The following is a 20,464-nucleotide window of genomic DNA, read 5'->3' on the forward strand; positions in this document are numbered from 1 at the left end:
TATTTTACTTCTTTAAAAGACCATGTGCATACCCCCTTTGAGTGCCATTCCACATTTGGCATTCAAGTGACACGTCAAAGAAATCCCTCCATGTTTCACCAAGGCATGCTTTAACGTTCAGCATCTGTAGTCCTAAAGCAACAGGCTACTCAAAGGTTCAGGATTTAGTGAGACAAGTCATTCTACATTCAAGTTTTGGGAATAAAAGTCCTAAGTACACACCAGTCTCAGGCATTCACACATCACTTCTCCTTTAACACGATTCATTGCTTTGCTGTTGGCGTGATCAGCAACGCACGGCTCTCGGCAAGATCCCTTAAATAACCTGATTTACACCCCCTACCCCCATTCGGAATCCACACAGCTCGCTCGAGTCAGGGTCAGTGAAAAGCAAAGCCAGCAGGGAGCTGTGCTGGGGCATGCTACCGGGAGGAAGCGCGTTTCTTCCACGTTCAGTAAATAGGCACAAAGCAAATCACAACACGCCACTGCGCAGCCACAGGAACTATAAAATTAAACATTAGAAAAGTTAAAAGCTTGACAATCCAGCTAAGCCATACTTAAGTTATTATAGATCCCTGCACAACATTCGCCTATTAATTTAACCAGAGAGACTGTTTAAGGCATTTTCTTTGGCTTTCTCGCTTCTACCAGAAAGTGAAGATTATGCAGTTTCACATGTCAGCATCCAAAAAGGACTGTCTTTCCAACCTGTTCCCATAAAGATGCAGAGGAAACACAAACGGGTAAGAAACTAGATTATTAGTTCCACAGATCATGAAGCAGCTCCACGTTTGTGCATCTTTCATGCTGCCAAGTGGAAGGACAGAACTGCTCTGCGCAACTGCTAAGACACTCAGCTGTACTTGGGTGAGGATGAGGATCACACTGCACTGAAATGGCACTTGAAGAAACCACCATCCACACAAACCTTGACAGGACATTAACACTCCAAGGAAAGCTTTCACACAGCCCGGTGCTGTGGGTGGTGCAAAAACGTTTCTTCCCAGTCTAGTCTAGAGATACGCTGCTCTGGGACCAGTAAGAGCAATCACTTGTGCTGAACAAAACCAACAAGTATGTAGAGTTGACAGTTAAAAATATCAACACATCACGAGGTCATAAAGGTATGACTGGTGTCTAACTCGCATGCATATTCATGACCAAGGGTTCTCCCTGGCTCAGTATTTGCCTTTTCACAAGACTCTGGTTTCTTAACATGCTAATGGTCAAGGCCTACTGCAGATACATCCAAAGGGAGTTTCAGAGCTACAGCTATTGACCTGAAGTACAATAATTTATGTTACTAAAACACATCCCCAAAAGCAACTTTTCTTAAGAGAATGGGAAATTTAATCAGCCTCTTTTTACTGCGCAGGCTCACTACAGTAATCACCATGAGAGATTAGACTGGCCCAAGAGATTTCTAGAAGCAGAGCACAGCTACAGCATCCAAGTTCAGCAGACAACACTGCTAATACCTATCTTAGGCTCCACACCTTTATTAGAAGAGAAAAAGTTTAACCTTGGACTTAACTGTGCCAAATCAGCGAGTAGTTTTTTCAGTCCAAGGCTGAAAGGTGGCAAGAACAGCCTCGCTTCTCTGGAAAGACTTACTACATTTCCCTCCTGTTTCAGAATGAAGGCAGTTGGTGAGTTAACCAAGCCCTGAAACAGAAAAAGTGTAATCCTCTGCACTGGATTCTGCTAGCCTCTGCAAGGACGACATTTCTGCCATGCGAGTAACTAACTGGAAGAACAGTACAACAATGGCTGCAAAAACCTAGGTGGAGTCATTTCATGAAATAATACAAATGTACTTTTTAGAGTATGCACATCATAGGTGGCCAGCGTAGCTCTCATTGCTACTTACATTTAGGAGAAATTCTTACTTAAATACCACCTCAAGCAATCAGCTGTTGGCCAAGTTGACACCACAGCAGATTTAAGTGATTAGTATTGGTATCAGACCAACCAGGGTGACAAATCTTACAGCAGTAATACTGTTTTCAGAATTTGCATCTAGAGGGATTTTGCTTTGAATGTTAACTCCAGGTAGCTTGTTTTGCAAGCAGGAAACTCCCATCAACTGAAGAAATATGCACACGATCTTTTACTCAACAGTTCCTTAGTCCTTCCCGCCAGCAGTTACATGTGAAAGATGCTGACCAGTACTCAGGCCAAAAAACTAACCTGTTACAGCTCAGCAAGTTTGAAAGCTTACACGGAGGCAGGTTGTGAACAGAAGACATCCATCTTGCCACCATTACTTGGAAGATGCTGACATACGGTACTACAAGTTAATCAGTGACCTAAGAGAATTTAATGCAACAAAGCATTTGGGAAGAGCAGTCAGCGTACCTTCAGATTAAAACCACAACCAAGACTTTGTTCGAGACCTCAGTCAACAAAAGCCTCACTTTCCAAAGAGATAAGAATCATTATGCTTTCATTGGCAGCGGAAGATCAGGCACTGCTAGACCTGACACTTAGGCTAGAACAGCAAAGGTTTTACTCTATGCTCGGTGACAAGAAACAAGCTTGTAGATACACGTATTTTCCTCCTGAAAACAGAGCTCCAGAAGGCTGCCCCTACTTAAGACCCTTCAGTTGACTAGTGCTTTGCATAAACACAAAAAAGCATTGAAGTCTGCTGAGACTGACTAGCTAAGCTTGCTCCTGTAAACTGAGAAAGCCCCAGGCCTGAAAGGTAGTTTAATAAGCATTTCACTTGAATAGTTGAACCACAGAACATAAAGAAGCTCAGGTATTCACCGAGCCCTCTTCCCCCACTGTGGTCTTGTGGGAGAGAAGACGGACATCCCATAACGTATTGCCATGAGTTAAGCCACATCAACTCAAGTCAGTCAGTTAAGTGTCAATACAACCCTCAAAACATAAGTTTATTGAATAAAGCTGAAGAGCAGTAAACCAACATATGCATCCACCTAAATAAAAAAATTCACGTATTTACAAAGTTCAGTAATTGTATAAGTTGTTCACATGCAGAGAGTAATGCACAGGTTAACAATTGGTAGTGTTTGGATGCCATAAATGCTGAAAGCAGTGAAGTATATCAACACCAAACACATCAAGTTTAGCTATAGGCCAGTTAACTAAACAGTGACCTGGTCCCCCACAGAGATTCACACATTCTAGTTTAGTTTCCTTATTTTAGGCACAAGCAAATTTGCTAAATAAAGGTAACTGCAGCAGTTCCTGGTGAACTAGGGACTACAGTAGCAAGTTAATATACCCTCTCCTCTACAGCACCAGAGTATGAATTAACTGAAATCATGCTTCAGAGAACTGAAAGGGGACAAAAAAGTTAAAATGCAAGTTCAGACTGAACGCAGGCAGCATGTAGTGTCTGTGCAACAGTGCGATCGTTGGTACAGGACAGTAAGGCCATGGCAGTCGAAATTAAAACTGGCTTGTTTTAACTGATATGGACCTACACAGTGTTTCCAACCAAAGACTCCGACACAATGCAAACTCTACATTTAGGTGAAGAATCACACACGGTGTGAGACAACACAAGCAGGTGTACCATGTATTTGCATACGCTAGTAAGCTACACTGACATTACTGCATGAACAAACCAGTCTTAACGAGTCTGTCCCTTTAAATACACTGAATTTGTTGAGAAAGTAAAGCTGCAAAAACATTACCATCTTCAGTTTACACGTACTTCCCTACACCGCAGGAGCTAGTCAAGAAACAGGATCAATTCGTGGGCTCTCTTGTGCTTTGACACAGCAGAACGTTGCATCTGGCAGCTTGCACATGGTTACGTCAAGAAAGCAGGCAGGTCTAGAGTTGTCACAATAGCCCAGATGTTCCGTAGCACCAGGTGAAACTGTGCCCAGCCATTTCATGAGCAGGAGAGACACCGGACAACTACACGGATATTGTGCTGAAGGTCAACAACTGGCTCTGTACAAAAACATCAGGAATTTAAGTGTCATGCAGCTGCTCAGAATGCGTGTTCTGGTTTCAGATAGAGACCGCTAGTATCTGTAGATAGAAAAATGTATTGAACAAAGTCTGATGTTCCTAGCAATTTGTTTTCATGCTGGAATACTCCAATTTTTGAAAGCTTGACAAAACAGTCCATTCCCATCCCCCACATAAATGTTAAACAGAAGCAACAAAATTATTTTAAAGAGCTGACTCTTTCCTAATTCATCATGAGAGTTTTCTTTTTCAAGTGACAGGATAAGATCCCAGCTGGAGATTAGTGATGCTGATCTATGCCTTGTGCTCCCCTCTGCAAACAGTTTCCATTTCTCTGCTTACATACACACATCACATGCATTTGTGAGATAAATCAGAATCCCACAACTCACGCTTAAATGTTTTCTAACTACTGTATGTGGCATCTTACAGAATCTTAATGCTGTCAAGCATCAGCATCTTCAAAAGCCACTAAACGCTAGAAATAAAACACTTGCTGAAAATCATATAAAAACCTGGCCCTGAAAAACCAGAACAGAGTGTACCATCATAGTTAACATGGTAGAGAGATTTTTTTTTTTTAAAAAGCCCCCCCACAACCCTCCCGCCATACATGGTTGTAAAATAAATATTTGTGCTGACTTTATCATGACAACTCTAGTTGTTTTGTGACAGAATAGGAATACAAGTCTTCAGCAGTGCACATGAGAAATGAACCGTGAAAAGGCAGATTCTTGATACAGGGGTTTTGGGTAATATCTCATTATGGAGGGAAGTGGACAATTGAGATTATGGCCAACTGGTACTGGAGATTCCAGGAAGACTTCAGCTTCTTCTAGATTTTGAATGCTGAATAAGCCACTGAAGCGTGATATCTGAAGAGAGAGAGAAGAGAAGTTCCACATTTAGGTGTCTATTCGTATAAATGGCATCTCTTTGGTATGCCAGTGTCCTCAAACACGTGACGGGAACACCCAGCCCTTCTCTAGAGGACGGTCCAAGAGAGATCAACAGAATGATTTCTTGCAGTGCTTGCTGTCTCTGCCTTGGTAACTGGTAACCGCCCAGCATCCTTTAAAAGTAACATTTAAAGTTACTGCCCCAGATATCCAGGTTCCTCAGACAACTACACTTCTAGGAAAAAGCCATCCCTTAATCTGATACTTTGGTATGGCTCACATAATGAGTTTTAGGCCAACACTGCTCTATTTAGCCAGTCTGCCTCTCCTCACCCGATGAGAACAAAGTGAGTCTAGCCCTACAGTACAAGGTGTCCAGCTCCTACATGCTTGAGAGAGAGTCTCCTAAGGAAGTTAAACACACTAGCATACCAGCCCAACAATTCCAGGAGAACCTCTCCTATAGCATCAGTTATGCTCAGCAGCGCTGTGAGTGTTGTGTGAGAGATACGATAGATTGGAGTATCTGCTTCTCTTATCCACCACGTTTGAATCTTTAGCTGCTGGTAAGGTGACAGGGGCTTCTTGGATAAGAAATCAAGCCAGAATTTTTCCACAGGCTGTTTGTGTTTCCTGGAAAGAAGTTGAGTCCTTAATATAAAGCAGTTCTGCTACACTCTGTAGCTTATGTCCTTTCCCTTCTCAGCAAACTCATGTTAGCCCACAAACGAACCAGTGTTAATCTCTGTTAATGCCACAGAAGGCATCAGGAGAAGGATGGCAAGCGTTGTCAAGTACTGTGAGAGTACCTGATATAAGTATAAAAACCATTTAGGCCAAGATAACAGTGAGACCAGTCAGCTGTTTGCTGCAAACTAACTAAAGAAAGGCAGCAGATTTCACAGGAGACTGACATATGTTTTGATAACTGCAACTCCTACCAGTCAAGCTTCCTCACTGCCATCAGGAGTTACACCAAATTCAACCTGCGCACTTACACATTGTTCTTTGATCTGTCACCAGTTTCCTGAAGCCAGGAAGCTTGTGTTTAAAAAGTTACAATCCCCCAATCCACCCTCCGATAGCTCTTCGTAATGCTCAGCGTTTTAGGTTAATAGTTACCTATATTATCTTTCTCTTTGCAAGAAATTGAGTAGCAGCAGATTTCTCTGTCCTGAATAGCAGCAAGGTTCCTGTGAAAGAGAGAACATTTCAACATACACTTCACTTACAACAAGGACTCTTATACTGAGAATCTAAACTGTTCCCCTTCATCTTCTCCATGCAACTTGTTTCTGTATAGCCTTTCAGCTGGCTCCCGTTGCTGTGTTTTCTACTTGCAAACAAAAGCTTCTTGATCTAACATCCCTACGTATGTGAATTCATGTACTGAGTTAAAGTAGCACTTCTTAGGAAGGGTTACACTTACATCTTTTCAATTAGCTGTTTCTCATCCAAAGCATTAGGAAGGTCTCTCTTATTTCCGAGTACTAGAACCTGAAATCCAGAGCAGAAAGAGACGGTTGCAGTTTTGTTTTTTATTTCAGAAAAATCCAACAGATCATTTCAGGGGAGTCTGAGCAGCAGTCTGCACTAGGCTATTAAATCTAACAGAATAAGACATTCACTATTAAAGCAGATCAAGAAGGAAGACTGACCTAGTCACAGGGAAAGAGGGGTTCCAAACAGTTATGTGCAAAAAGCGAGCATGGGAACACATCAGCTGATAAAACTGAGAACCATCACAGTAAACTTTCAGCTGATATTCCCCAAACACACTCTATACTTCTGTACTACAGCAGACTCTAGAAGAGAGCACAAATTCATACTGTGGAACACTCTGCTCTAAACTACTGGGTGGGTTTTTTTTTGAGTTGGTTTTTTTTTTTGTGGCCACTAAACAAGAATAAGATCACTCAAGGATTGACTGAGGTCAATAATTTGATCTAAGGCACTAAGGGCAGGTATTGTTCATGCTTATATTAACCAGTAAGGTTAGGCCTTATGCTTCACTTCAGAGTTCACGCCAGAATTCAGAGCTGCTGAAGTTATGCACATTCCTCAAACAAGTTTAATACTGTGTAAGGCAATATTACTTACAGGGATTCCTTGTAACTGTGGCTTATCTAGAAGATTGTGCAGCTCATTTCGAGAGGCTTCTATTTTTTCACGATCTGCAGCATCTACCATGTAGCTTTAAAGAGAATTGAAGGTCAGGTCAGTGAGACTACTTCAGAAACAGCAGTGTTTCCTTTACACTGTCAGTCTTGAGCACATTCAACAAGGCTTTAAACAAAGTTAGGTCTTCAGAGTAAAGAATTTCGTTCTTTAAAAAAAAAAAATCCTTGAGGATCAGAGGATTCTTTCAGTTAGACAGCACTGCCAACCAGTAGAGACAGGAAATAGTTAGCACTCCACATCAGACACCGATTAGAAAATAAGCCCTGAACTTAAGAGTAAGAAAAGGTCAATATGGTTGCAGTACAGTTTCAAAATTAAAATGAACACTACTGAGTCGAGCATGCACTGTTAGAAAGGCCAGACACATAAGAGAGAAGCAAATCTGAAGTTAAGTGCTAACTGAAGGAAGATGACACTTACACAATAGCATTAACTCCTCTGCAATATCGCTCCCACATGCTTCGGAATCGTGGTTGCCCTCCTATATCCCAAATCTTAAGGCAAGGGGAAAAAGACAATTTAGCCACACACTATGTTTAAACATGTCACACAAAGATAAAACAAGAAATCAAAACACAGTTTTTAACTTCTCCTTAGGCCAGCTGCAGGACCTCTCACGCATTAGAACGGAAATAATCCCTCGCACAGGAAGCCTTCTCTTCAGCAATATTAAGGAGCAGAAGAGGAGGATCTCTGGGCCCTAAACTTGTGAAAATTAACTCAGATTGAAGGCAGACGGCATTATCACAACATTGCTTTAACTAGTCCAGGAACCTGGAAATCACACACAGATTCTCATTTAAGAAACTCTATAAATAAAAACAAGTGTATTCTTCAGCTATTTGACGGATTTAGCTGAGCCTCTCCGGTTTCCTATATTTGTCCCAGTGGTGGGAGCAAAACAGAGCAAACACACCAATTCTAAACTAGAAGCTGAAGACAGCTTTGCACGGGTTTAAAAAGAGACAGTCGACCATGGTAGCATACCTTTATTGTAACGTTACCCTTCGTAACTTTTCTCATGTTGAAGCCCACAGTAGGAATCATATCTTCACTGAATTGACCTGACTGGAAAAAAAAAAAAAGAAAGTTAAATTTAGTGCTTATCTGATGCAAGTAGTTTACATAGTAAAATACCATAAGCTTCTTCTAACCATTTGCCTTCCAACTGAAGGCTCTACAGTCAAGAAGTCGTAGATATTATATTCCTGTGTATTTAAGCTTGTGTGAAGTCAGTCAGGGCATTTCTTACAAGCACTTAAATAATTTTTCAAGCCTTGAGGCAGTCAGGGAAGCAAAATTACATGGGGAGAAGCTGTGCATAGCTTAACAGATGGACGACCAGGGCAAGTATAGGAAAAGAGCCATTCATCTCTTTCTGCTGGAGCCAAGCTCTGTGTCAGGACCTCCTAGTTACCTGGACACTGGAAACACCCAGAAGATTTTCCTCCGACGCAAGCTACTCTATGGACATTTAGAGTAATAAATCACTCTTGTGGAGTAAGCCTCCAGCCCACAGGTATGGGTTAACTCCCTGAGGAGTTTTAAAGGGCTGGAAAGTGGAAGGACCTGACAGGTCTGCTTCCTGCTAGGCTACACAGTGTCCAACTTTGTTTGGCAGTGGAAGAGGCAATCAAAACGCAACCGGAGAGTATTGCAGCCCATTTCCACCAGAAGTTCAGCATTACTCTAAGCTCTGACATAACTGCTTCAAAACAGCGTTGCATTAAAGAGGTTCTCTAGTGGCAGATGTTTCACCGTCTATTACACTTTTATCCATAACAGCTTGAAAGCCAAGGTCACAGCTATCTCCTGTAGCTAACCCAGGAGCCATAACAAGTCTTATCAACCATAGTACAGATCTCTCCCATGCTCCCTTGGCTATTTGGCAGAAGCTGAATCTCAGCCACAGCCATCATTATATATCTCACTACATCCATTAAGTGTAATAGAACCAGACAGTCAACCAGATTTGGAAAAAAAAGGCTGACTCGCACGCATTCAGTTGTTTAATAAGGGCTCGATATCATAGCAGCAGGAAGGCTGATACTCTCCCCTGATGTTGCCCAGAGAAGCCAGTCCAAGTTAAAAGATCTACGAAGCAGACACCACATCACCCTACAGAGGCAGGGCCCAGCTGCTCACAGCTGGAAGTAGTAACTAGAGTCTGACTGACATGCTTTGAGTACATGCTGCTCAGAGTCTGCAGCCAGAAAATGATCAGTTTGTAATACCAACGCTCTGTCATTCACTGCTGTGCCTAGAAGCCCACACTTTATTCAGCTTGCTTCCCCTACCTCATCTCCCCCCAAAAACCTGTGATCTTCCACTAGCAAACCAAAGCTGCAAGCTTCATACAATACAGACTACAGTATAATGCTGATAAACATTAGAAATCAACTGAAAATGCACAGACAATAGCAGCCTCATTTGGTCTTATTTGGCCAAGTCCTTCAGTTAAATGGCACGTTGATCTTGCTGTTGACCTCCAAAACAGAAATACATCCACTGCTTGGGTTTGAAGCCAGCAGTCCCCTGAACAGGTGGCGACTTTTCAAGTTTAAGATCTGCTTTCCAGATGCATGGCTATACAGACTAACAGCCCTTCTAAAAGGAGTGAAAAAAAACCCAAAGCCCTTGAATCCAAGGAATGCAACAGTAAAACCAGTGGTGACCTGAAAAATGGACAGCTTAAACCTCATTAGGCAGGTGTTCTGCATTCTCATTTGAAAGAAGTTCCAACCATTTAAGCTACACAGAAGAGCACGTTCCAATCTCATGCAGCGCTGTTTCAGAAACTACTCCAACCTTTCTGCTAACTCTGCAAGGCAGGTGCACCACCGGAACGTCTGTTCCTCAGCTTCCCATTCCTGCCCTGAAAGCCCAGCGTACGAGTTGTCCATTTCAACCAGTTTGACTACATGCAGCTCAGCAGCAGCTGGGTAACTGTGCTTCCTGTGCCTGCTGCAGTTTAGTTCCATTCCTAAAGCCAGCCTTGCCTTTGAAGGGTCAGCACAACAGGGCTGCTCAAGAACCACTGCGTTCCTGCCTCCACAGTCACACCTTACACCCACATCTTCTAACCAAACGTCTCCCAAGCACTCCCTGAACCTCTATCTCTGTGCTGCTTCGTATTACCCCATATGCTGTCAGCTGTTCCCACTCAGATACTTCCAGCTTCTTCACTGGAGCGCTGTTCCTATCAATAGTTCATGCTCTTTCACCACTCTTTTAGGATACAGATTACTTCAGATTGGAGCAGCACCTCATTTGCCATGTGTTTAACATAACGTTGAAGACATTTCTGTAATCCACCACAAGAAAGCTTTTACAGAGCCTTCAGAAAAGCTGCTGCACCTTATACTACTTTCCAAGTACCCTCTACCCACGCCACACGTCCAGGTGGCATAAAAACTTGTTGTGTCTTGCTTAAAAACCACACTACAGAGTCGCTCAGTCACAACTTGAGTTTCAGCTTTCTGTACTCTGTTTTGTAGGTGAGACAAACCAGCACTGACATCCTTTCTGAACTGTCAGAACCAGCAGGAAAGGGTAGCAGGTGCCTTCACTGAGCTGCCTCCAAAACACAAGCACATCCTTTCTCTCTGTAGGAAGTTTGGAGGCTGTGGATTCGGAGGTGAGGCAGACACTTTACACCTTTGGGAGGCACACCTGACAGCAGGTTTCAAGCATATTGATCGACTCAGATCTTCATTTGAAAGACCTTACTCTGATAGAAGTGTGGGTGTTCCTCTGTTCACAGTCAGTGTGCCTAAAGAAAGCTACTGGCAGTCACCTTATCTTTTAAGACAAGTCGAAAAATGGTTAAACCAACTGTAGTGGATTTTGCTAGCAGGCAGAAATCTGCTTTGACAGGTTCTGCTAATGTATCCAACTGCCTTGGCCCAGAAACAGCTCTCTAAACCCAGAATTTAGAGGGCTTTTGTTTACTAGCTCTACAGAGGAAAAAAAGACAGGAATTCAGCAGCATCTTCGAGTATTCATACGCAAAAGCTACTGGAACAGCAGAACAAGAAGAACATGCTTTTATTAGTAGGCAGTTCTGTTTGAATCAGACCTCCCTCTGTCCCCCTAGAGCAGATTACTCAGCCCCATCACTGTGTGTTCACAATACAATGCTTTCTCCACCTAAAATAGACACCAGCTTTACAACAGGCTTGATAAGCACAGAAATATTTTCAACTCCCGCTCTGAGAGTGCTTGGCCCTTGTCATGCACAGCACCACTGCTCAAACACTCATCAAGGACAGCAGGAGTAGTTACTTACAAACCCAGCAATAGCATCTGCTTTCAGCACTTGGGAATATTCCGACAGGCAGACACTGTTCTCCATCCACGCCCCCTGGAAGATCAGTCTTGTGTACAAGTGATTATGAATTAAGCCACAGCTCTGAGGTCATACAGACCATACAGCATTAACACAAACTGTTTGCTGAAGGTCACAAAACAAAGTTAACTCTAGGCCATATGTGAAAGATAAGAAAGAAGGAGACTAAACAGACCGAATTTCTGCACACAGAAAGAACCTGCAGGACTAGTCTTTAAGCCTCCTGGTTTAAGAGATGCTCCCTTTTCAATACTCTCAAGCTTCTGGAGAACCCAAGCACATGATTTTAGTGCAACACGAACTCATTTACCTGCCTGACTACTTAGGTTGGATAAGGATTATTCAGAGGAGCAAAACTGCTTCCAGACTGCAGTTCCCTGCACTGTATTCCAGAACAGGGTCGACATCCACCTGCACGAATCAGTCTGGATTCAGCTCACTCTATCTAGTATTAGCACTAACTCCTGCACAGGCTGTAGCATCCATGAACTGCACTCTCCATCCCACTACCAGATCCAAGGCTGGCCCACCTCTCTCACACCAGCTAATGCTGGCTTTGGTGTGCTCTCCAACACCACCGTTCAGAAGCACTGCTCTTACCCATCCCTCTGGCATACTGCCCCTCTGCTCTCCCTGAGCCCACCAAGTGCCCAGGGGCAGCTTCGCCAACCAGCACCCGCAGATTCCTTGCCTCAGGAATGAGCCAGCAGCACCCAGTTACAGGTACAGTTCATTTCCCAGAGAAGAGGATCAGAAGACTTCAGACAAGCGTTTAACTCGCCATCAAGTAACATTCCAGAAGCGTACAAAGGATGCAAGTTTAGCCTTTTTTAATACTTAGTTAATACAAGCTGCTTGCTAAACCTATCATTCCAGTTGTCTTGAGCCAAAAAAAAAAACCAAACAAACTAGAACAAACCACATTCTGGCTATTACTTCTGCCTCTCTTTAGCCATAAGCTACAACCAGAAGCCTGCCAACTTCCAGGGAGTTATGCTTACCAGACTGTCGGCACCAAGACCTAAGCAGCTTCATCAAGTAATTGAGCGTAATACTGGAATTCCTGCTTCCTGTATCTTCCTTAAAAATTCATTTCAGTACATTAAAGGAACCATTAAATGCAGAACTCAAACTGCAGCAGTAGAACTGGTGTTCTTTCCTTCCAGCTAGAGCAGTAACTCTCTCTTGCTGGCACCAGAAAGCACCCTGCCCACACCTGTCCCTCCATCAGGTCCTCAACCACCAGTTCACAGCTACCAGATTTGGACCCCACAGCCTGCACAAGGAGATTCTTCAAGGTCAGGGCAGCCTTTAGCTTGCATGTCACAAAGCTAACATGATTCATTACTGTTACAGGACAAACTTCTTCATATATGCTTTGTTACTACACAACAAAGATTTTTATCTTTACTCATTTTTTTTCATCCATCTGGACAGATCACAAACAAGCTTAGCTGACTAAGAGACAACATCATTGGGGTACAGATTCCAGTCAGGATATTTCCAGTCCAGCTGAACTAACGCCCTACCTTAAGCTCTGCTGTTCAGCCCTAAATTTTTCTTTTCACACTAAAATAAAAAAAAAGTTGCATATCTCAGAAATATCTTTAAAAAAAAAGCAGAGTCATTTTTCCACTATATAAAGCTACCCCTACACTAAGCCTCCTCTGCAACTTTCATAGCCTCAACCAGTAAGTGCATCCATCATATATGGGCAAATCAGTTCTCTAGTTTCTGTAGTCTAGCTTCGTTCCTGAAATAGTCCAGTGTTTCAGCTACTTGCTGCAATCACATTTCGAAGCTTGAACTCCAGTTTAGAAGCTTCCACGCTTGTGATCTAACAGCCCCCTGAAAGGCTTTACAACAGAACTTCTATGAATGATTGCTGCAGAGAGCAAAATAGCTTAATCTGACAGGAAAACGCATTTTCATTTCCCCAGTCCTGACTTCAATGGAATATTTAAAAGGACATGGACTGCTTGTCATGTAACTACCACATAGCAGTGAAACAAGACCTAAAAAGGCATATTTTTATCTAGAAGTCGGTCATGTAAGAGCTTTGGACATTTCACGCCTCATAGTTTTTCTCCAGGTGTTACGGCTTAAAGCTCTTCTGTTGCTTAAAGAGTGCCACACAGGAACTTAAGACCACAAAGGAAAACACAGATCCCAATCTCAACCACCTGTTTCAGACCACCTGGGGTAGAGCAAGCAGGACCTCAAAAAAAAAAAGTATTAACTGGAGCATGAGTCACCTCATATTAGCTTTATTACCTAATAAAGTGAGGCAATCCATTTCAGGAGACTTCTGCGATTAAGAAACACTTTGCTTAAAAACGTATCAACCTTCTCACCTAACTACCATGTGTCTGCAGTGACAAGAGGCTGTTTGTGACCTACCTGCGTGTTTCAGAAGGCACTAAAGGAGCAGCAAAGCTCTTGGAACAACCTGTTTTCCACACTTCTCCGGTGTGACTGCTCTGAGTCAAAGTTACTTCTAACAGTCATGAGGACAGAACGAAGTCACAGCTTTCACCTGGCCAAAGGAATCTTTTATCAAGAGGCATTTCAAAAATTGCCTCTCTACAGAAACCGAGGCCTCATTCAAAGGCTTGTCAGGTATTCCAAAGTTAAAAAACAAACCATACTAATTCAGGCTTTGACACAAATCCTAAAAATGGATCCTATTTATCCTATCACCACAAACAGAACAGGTTGAGTTTAACTCTTAAACCTGGCAAGTTTTCCTATCAGGAAAAAGTGACTCCTTCCCACCCCTGCAGTTCCCTTCTCCTGCCTGCTGCCAATCAGGCTATCGAGCTTCCGTGTTCCAGTGCCAAACGCCTGGATCAAGGATCAATCTGCCAGGCTTTAAGCAAGACTTCGCAGTAGGAAACGCCACTCTTCCACGAAGCGCGTTTTAGAAAGGGAACAAGTGTCCCATCGTTCACCAGCACGCGCTGCCCGCAGCCGGGAGCGGAGTCAGTTTACTTGAGTCATGTTTCAGTTGCATCACACGGAGCAGAGCTCCGTGGAGCCTCTCGTACGTCCCCACACCAGCGTGGCCGGGACCCACAGCTTGGGCAGCGAGCATGATGAAAGCCTGCTCAACAGACAGGAGCTGCAGAGATGCAAACAACAGAAGATGCTGCAGACTCCAGTAAATAATGGGCATTTCGAGCCCTGCTAACAATTCAAGATGCAATACTGGGATGACATGCAGTTTCTCTGAACGAGAGCCATAGGCCATCTACATTATGGAAATTAGGACCAGGAAGAAATTATATCCTCCCTTGTGAGCAAGTTTACTCACGCATACGGAAAACTTACGCTTAATATCTAATTAGAGACAGTGACTAATACAGAGCCTCAGCAAAGCAGAAGCTGCATTGGTTGTATCCAGCTATAACTAGATTTCACTGCTAAGCTTGTTTTTTTAAACCTTCTAGTCAAACTAAGCTTGGTCTGATTACAAACTAAGTGCTTGTTTACACTAGAAGAATAAATATGGCCCAAACCAGCTAGCAACCTAGAAAAAGATTATTCTAGAACTAGACCCTCTGCCTTTCATGGCCTTTCCACTTCAGTGGCAGTGAGGCATTGTATGGAGCCTCCTGTGTAATTGGCTTGAGTTCTTCCTCTAGTTACATATGCCTGATTTGATTGGCATAGATTACATTAGAGATTTATATTAGGTTAAACTCACTGTTGGCAAGAGGCTGGCAACAGCCGTTTGTCAGACCGAACGCAGCCTTATAAGCCACACCAAGCTCCTGGTATGCAGCTTTCATAGTTACTCTATAGGACTAACATCTTGCTGTGTCATTCCTTTCATTTTAGTCTTATGGAATCCCAACACTTGACAGCTACATCCATCCAAACCATTAACTGGTCTGCAGAAAGCAGTTGCTCTTCTCCAGCACTTATTTCCAAAGGCGAGCTCTGAACTGAAGTCAGTCAATGAAGCAACTAACAAGAAGGTAGCTCTTTATGCCATGGACGGCACTACTCCTTCTGTAAGAAGTAATATTGTGCTGATAACTGAAGCTCATGCTGTTATTTTTTTTTTAAATCAATAATAAACATCTGAGCAAGTCTCCTTACTCTTTTTTTTTTTTTTGTAAAGAGTCACTAGATTCCCTAATTTAAAACTTCAGGAATGTGACTTGCTGCTTCCAAACATAAAACAGCTAACCAGGCTGGGTCGTTATGCATAACAACTTCCTTATTTCACTCAGTTTTGCAAGGCTATTTGAATGACACTTACTCAGATAAATTTCTGGGTGTGATCCTAACGTGTGGTTGAAACCTTGCGAGATTGAACCCCTAGCAAAGCAAGCTGGATGCAGATATCAGCTTTACTTAGCAGTACATTTACCGTTGGAGACAACTTAGATCGACTAAAGCGACATGAAACCACTACAACAATTCTGTACTACTCCACTTATCCGCGCTACGGATTCGCAGACGACTCCCCGAAGGAGATGTGCTGCTGGTACTATCCAGACAGAAGGGCACGGCAGTACTTTGTCAAGTGCCACCACCACCCAAGACTCCAAAACACAAAAAACCTGCAGAGTAACCTCAATGTCCAAAGTCGCAAGAACACACCAATCAGTACCAGCTCAGCAGCCATAGACTGAGGTTGTTCAACGACTCCAGAGTTCCATTTTCACAAGTCAAAGCCCAGAGGTAGTGGCAGCCACTACCGTGTGTGAAAGAAAAGGCTTCTGGCATTCTTGAGTCAGTCCAGCGACAATCACTTAACACAACTAGGCAGAGGAGGAGTTACCTTTTACGAGCACAGACCCACTTCACGTGATTATCATGAAGCCCACGAAGTACTAACATCCTCAGCTACACAAGAACTTGGTTATGTTTTGACAGCTAGTCAGTGCAACAACGATTATGTACAGTCCTTTCCCTGTCCAGTAAATCGTTCGACTGACACTTAAATAAATACATTCATAAAAATATGCAGTAGCATTAATGAGGCAATCTAAAAAAAACCACTTGAAGATCTGCTTGATCTGAGGTTGAAGACACCAGCTTTCTCATTCTAAGTGCAATAGACTCAAGTCAGTCATGCTCCCTGCAAAACCAAAAGGTACTCCAGTTTCCCATTTGGGTTTGCCTACGAGGGCCTCCAAATCCCAGCTCGTCTCTTTGAACGTTTTCTGCCCCATGCATCTGCAGAACAGGACACTGCCGAAGCCGAATTTAAGCAAGCCACTCTTTATCTTGTTCAACAATGGAAAAGCTTCATGTGGGAGGATTCCCACACCCTTCCTTCACCTGCTCCAGGCAGATCGTCAGATCAGTAGGCCCAAGCTCAGCAGCCGGCTGCTGCTAGGCTTGCAAGTTGTGCTTCTCACTGCGCACCTCGAGAGAAAGGAGGTTATTTGATTCAGGTTCCGGCCGTCGGGATGAACAAAAATCTGAGAGAAGGCTCACGAGTGGGAAACGTTTAAATCATTTACTGAAGTTTACTGAGAAAGAGACAAACGGGAGAACGCACCCAGCCGAACAGCTTCATCCCCGCGGCTCGGCTCAGCTCACAGCGCGGGCGAGACACCACCGCGCACCGGGGGAGCCCGGCCCGGCGCCCGCCCCGGGCTGCTCAGAGCGGGGCTGCCCACCAGGCCGCTCCCGGCCCGGCGCGGCCGCTGCCTCGGCGGAGCCCCCTCCCGCCGGGCCCCCGCAGGCCGCGGCGCCCCCCCCGGGTCCCGCCGGGCCGCCGAGCCCCCTCCCCGCGGCCCGGCGCGGCCCGCTCACCGCGATGACGTTGACGAAGGTGGTCTTGCCCGAGTACTGCAGCCCCACCAGGGTGAGCTCCATCTCCTCCTTCCAGAAGAGCGAGCGGAACCAGTCCAGCAGCCGGGAGAGCAGCGCCAGCATGGTGGCGGTGACGGCAAGCGGGCCGGAGGCACTGGCAGGCCCGGGCACTGGCGGCGGCGGCTCTCGGGCACCCGCGCGTTCCCACACGGCCCGGCTCGCCCCCGCGCCGCGGTCATATGACGCCTCGGCGCGGCCCGCCGGCCCCCGCGCCGCGCCGCTTCGCATCGCCCCCTGCCGGCAACCGCCCGCGCGGCGCCCCGGGAGGACCGGCGGCGGCGGCGGGAGGGCGGGGCGGAGCGGCTGGCGCGAGCGCTGAGGCCCCGCCTTCTTGGGCGGGAGCCGGCGGCGGCGGCGGCGGCCGGTCACACACTCTCAGCGCCGCCATCTTGGGCGGGGGCCGGGGTCCGCTCGCACCCCCTCAGCGCCGCCATCATGGGCGGGAGCCGGTGGAAGGGGGGTCCGGTCACACACTCTCAGCGTCACCATCTTGGGCGGGGGCGGGCGAGCGGGCGCCGCGCCCCCTCAGCGCTGCCCGGGCACGGTTCGGTACCGCGGCTCCCGCCGCGCTCCATGCCGGTGATCCCCCGGCGGCGGAGCCGCGCTCTCAGCGCGCACCCCGTCAGCCTCCCCCTCCACCGGCCCCGCGGCGAGGCCGCCCCCGCCGCTGTGTCGCCCCGCGGGGGGGAACGCGGGACCCCTCCGGGGCTGCGCGGTGGGCTGAAGCGCCGGTTCGGAGGACATGGATGGATTGCGGGGGCTCTCCGTGGTGCACCTCCCGGTCCGTTAGTCTCGGCTCGGGGAGCGCCGGTGTGTCATCACCGCGGAGCTGGGAGCCGGCCCGCAGGCGCATCCCGGGCTGGCAGAGCGCTAGGAATTACGAAATATTAACTAATAGTTTCACGTGACAAATGCAGAGTGTTTTTTAAGCAAGTGAAGTACCTTGTAAAACCTCACGTGCTCTCAGAACTACTGAAAACTGAGGGTCAGACCACGCCACCTCTTTATCCTCTTTTTTTTTTTTGCCACCTCCTTATCCTCTTTTTTTTTTTTTTTTCCATAGCCAGCCACTAGAAGTTTCTGCCAGGAATCCGTGCGTTTTGCACGGGCTTTTCCAGGTGGTTTACTGGGGACTTGGCCGCTGTGCCAGTCGGGTAACTGGGACTGGTTGTTTTCATTCCCGGCCACGTTAAGCCTAGTTCTGTACAAAACTAAAAGCCAACAGCAGGCGGAGATTAGAAATCCCTCAACTTCAAAGAACAGCAGCGTGAGAAAGCAAAGCAACAAGCATGCCTGCATGTTTTGTAAAAGGCAAGGTGATTGGGGTGATACAGCATTAGACATCTTCATTTACATAATAAATTCCGCACCTCTAAATATCTGTCCTCCAGAGGGAGACTGGCAAGGATTCCAGCGTTCGTATCCTTCACAAATCGTGTCGCTCCAGCTCTCCGGGTAGGTAAATGGTGACTTTTGCAGCGTGAGGCCAAGGCAGGAGGGACGTGAGCTCAGCAAATGAAGATGTAGCTGAAAAAAAATCGTGAAGGGTCTGCAAGATGCCCAGGGAACAAGAATGTTTCCCTTCACCCGAAGTGCAATCTTTTTCCTTAGGATTTCATGTGATGTTGCAGAAAAACTTTCACAACTCAAATGAATCATCTCCATTAAGGGATGTTAATGGATATTAAACAGGATTTGGAGGTTGTCAATAGGTCACAGAATAGAAAACAAGCTGCCGTTGTCTGCAGTGATGTTCAAAATATTTACTAAGGACCTAAGCCACTACCCAGTGCTGCGTAAAGAGTGGAAACAGAGTCAGGACTCTCTGCCATGCTTTATTAGTTTGCTGTGCTTTGTTAATTCTGCAGCATTTTTCAGGGCACAGCGATCAGGCTGAGCAAAACTTTCCTCCCTAGTGAGAACTGAAGTGCAAAGTAGCCCTGGCAAAGCTAAAAACTTTCCGCCTCCAGACACCCACTCGCTCCACAGCTGTTGGGGACCCCAGCCCCAACCCCGCAGCCTCCATAACGCTGAAGGACTCACCCGGAGGCCAGTCCTCCCCACCCCAGCGCTGCGCTGGGAGAGGAAGGACCAGCATGGACTGGGTTCCGTACTCCCCTCGCCCCTGGCCAAGCTACCTGGTTATGGAGATCCCAGCTCCAAGGGGAGCTGGGAAAGCAGGTTAAGTAGTTTTACGGAGGCTGAATAATGAAGAGAGAGGCCAGGCAGCTCAGATGATGCAGAAGAGCACATGAGGAAGCAGTACGATCAGTATCTGGGAATTTTGGCATTGTTTGGCATCTCTTGTATTTGCAAACAGCAGCAAATACAGCACTGGGTATAACCCAGCGCCAGCAGAAAGTCGCAGGCCTTTTCCTTTTCTTCAGAGGAATGCTACAGCTTAGCTAGCCTAGTCCCTGGCTGATAAAAATCACATGTAGGAGCTGCTTTTAACATGACAGGCCACGCTGTAACGAACGCAACTAGCAGATAGTCTTTCTGCTCCTGGACGAAGAGCAGCAGCGTGTGCAGCTGATGGATTTTGGGCAGGCAGGTGCTGCCGCGCAGCCCTCCCCGGGCTCCCCTGCGGCAGCGTGGCTCTGCTCTCCCCTCTAGTGCCTCGAGATCACGGTTCACCCCGAACACATGAGAATAACACGTTAATAGCTAAAACCAACCGTTTTTCAAGGTAGAATCAGTCCGGGGACGCGGGTCCTGCATGGCTCTCCTCCTCTGGATTGCACTCCTGCGTTGCCAGCGTTAATATGGGGAATCCAGCCATAATACTTGCACATCACAAGCGTGGATTTTAGCACAGACATGCAGAAGAGGACGGATAAAACATGCAAGAAACATGTCGGCGTATCCCAGTGCAGTCCTCACTAATGATCATTGTTGACACAGAGCTCATCTGAAAAGATGAGGGCACTCATGGGCTTGCAGCAGGAGGCAAAATAACGGCTTGTTGCGTATATTTCATTCCTCGTCCGAGAACCTGGCAGCCCGTAATATTTTTTACTAGTTGTTTGTTACACAATTGCACGGGAGAATAGTCCCTTTCTGATTGTGGTTTGCACTTGTTTGAGATTTCATGGAAGGCAGAAGCTATGCCGAGGCGCTCAGATCACAGGAGCCAGCTTGTGTCGTCAGTTGCTTCTGCACGTCCATCATTATTTCCGAGATAAAAGCTTCCTAAGGTACACATTGGAGCTCACTGCAAACAGACATGGAACAGGCAACAGCA

The 20,464-nt window shown here is 45.8% G+C and overlaps 1 protein-coding gene across 2 annotated transcripts; it reads right to left on the bottom strand.

The window, feature by feature from the left end:
• Positions 1–1,674: 1,674 nt before the first annotated feature.
• ARL8B (ARF like GTPase 8B) lies at positions 1,675–17,312 on the bottom strand. Of its 2 annotated transcripts, XR_015222480.1 has the most exons (8): positions 17,161–17,312; positions 8,025–8,105; positions 7,458–7,531; positions 6,957–7,050; positions 6,286–6,353; positions 5,979–6,049; positions 5,289–5,489; positions 4,800–4,832 (listed from the first exon to the last, which is right to left on the bottom strand). XR_015222480.1 is itself a non-coding variant. In XM_086619003.1 (7 exons), the coding sequence occupies exons 1-7, from the start codon at positions 17,281–17,283 to the stop codon at positions 4,783–4,785; spliced, it is 561 nt and encodes a 186-aa protein (XP_086475129.1). In that variant the 5' UTR covers positions 17,284–17,312; the 3' UTR covers positions 1,675–4,782. The 2 variants fall into 2 exon arrangements, 1 of the variants encoding a protein (XP_086475129.1); XM_086619003.1 differs by lacking the exon at positions 5,289–5,489 and having other exon boundaries at positions 1,675–4,832.
• Positions 17,313–20,464: the final 3,152 nt, after the last annotated feature.

This window comes from Tauraco erythrolophus, chromosome 12, assembly GCF_009769465.1.
Source record: "Tauraco erythrolophus isolate bTauEry1 chromosome 12, bTauEry1.pri, whole genome shotgun sequence".
Taxonomy (NCBI): Eukaryota; Metazoa; Chordata; class Aves; order Musophagiformes; family Musophagidae; genus Tauraco; species Tauraco erythrolophus.

Excerpts from the sequence above, each read along its gene's own strand:
- ARL8B (XM_086619003.1), bottom strand. The coding sequence starts at position 17,283 with ATGCTGGCGCTGCTCTCCCGGCTGCTGGACTGGTTCCGCTCGCTCTTC. Across the intron at positions 7,532-8,024 it reads AGGGTAACGTTACAATAAAG|ATTTGGGATATAGGAGGGCA; the intron begins GTATGCTACCAT and ends CCTTGCCTTAAG. Across the intron at positions 6,354-6,956 it reads CACAGTTACAAGGAATCCCT|GTTCTAGTACTCGGAAATAA; the intron begins GTAAGTAATATT and ends TCTGGATTTCAG.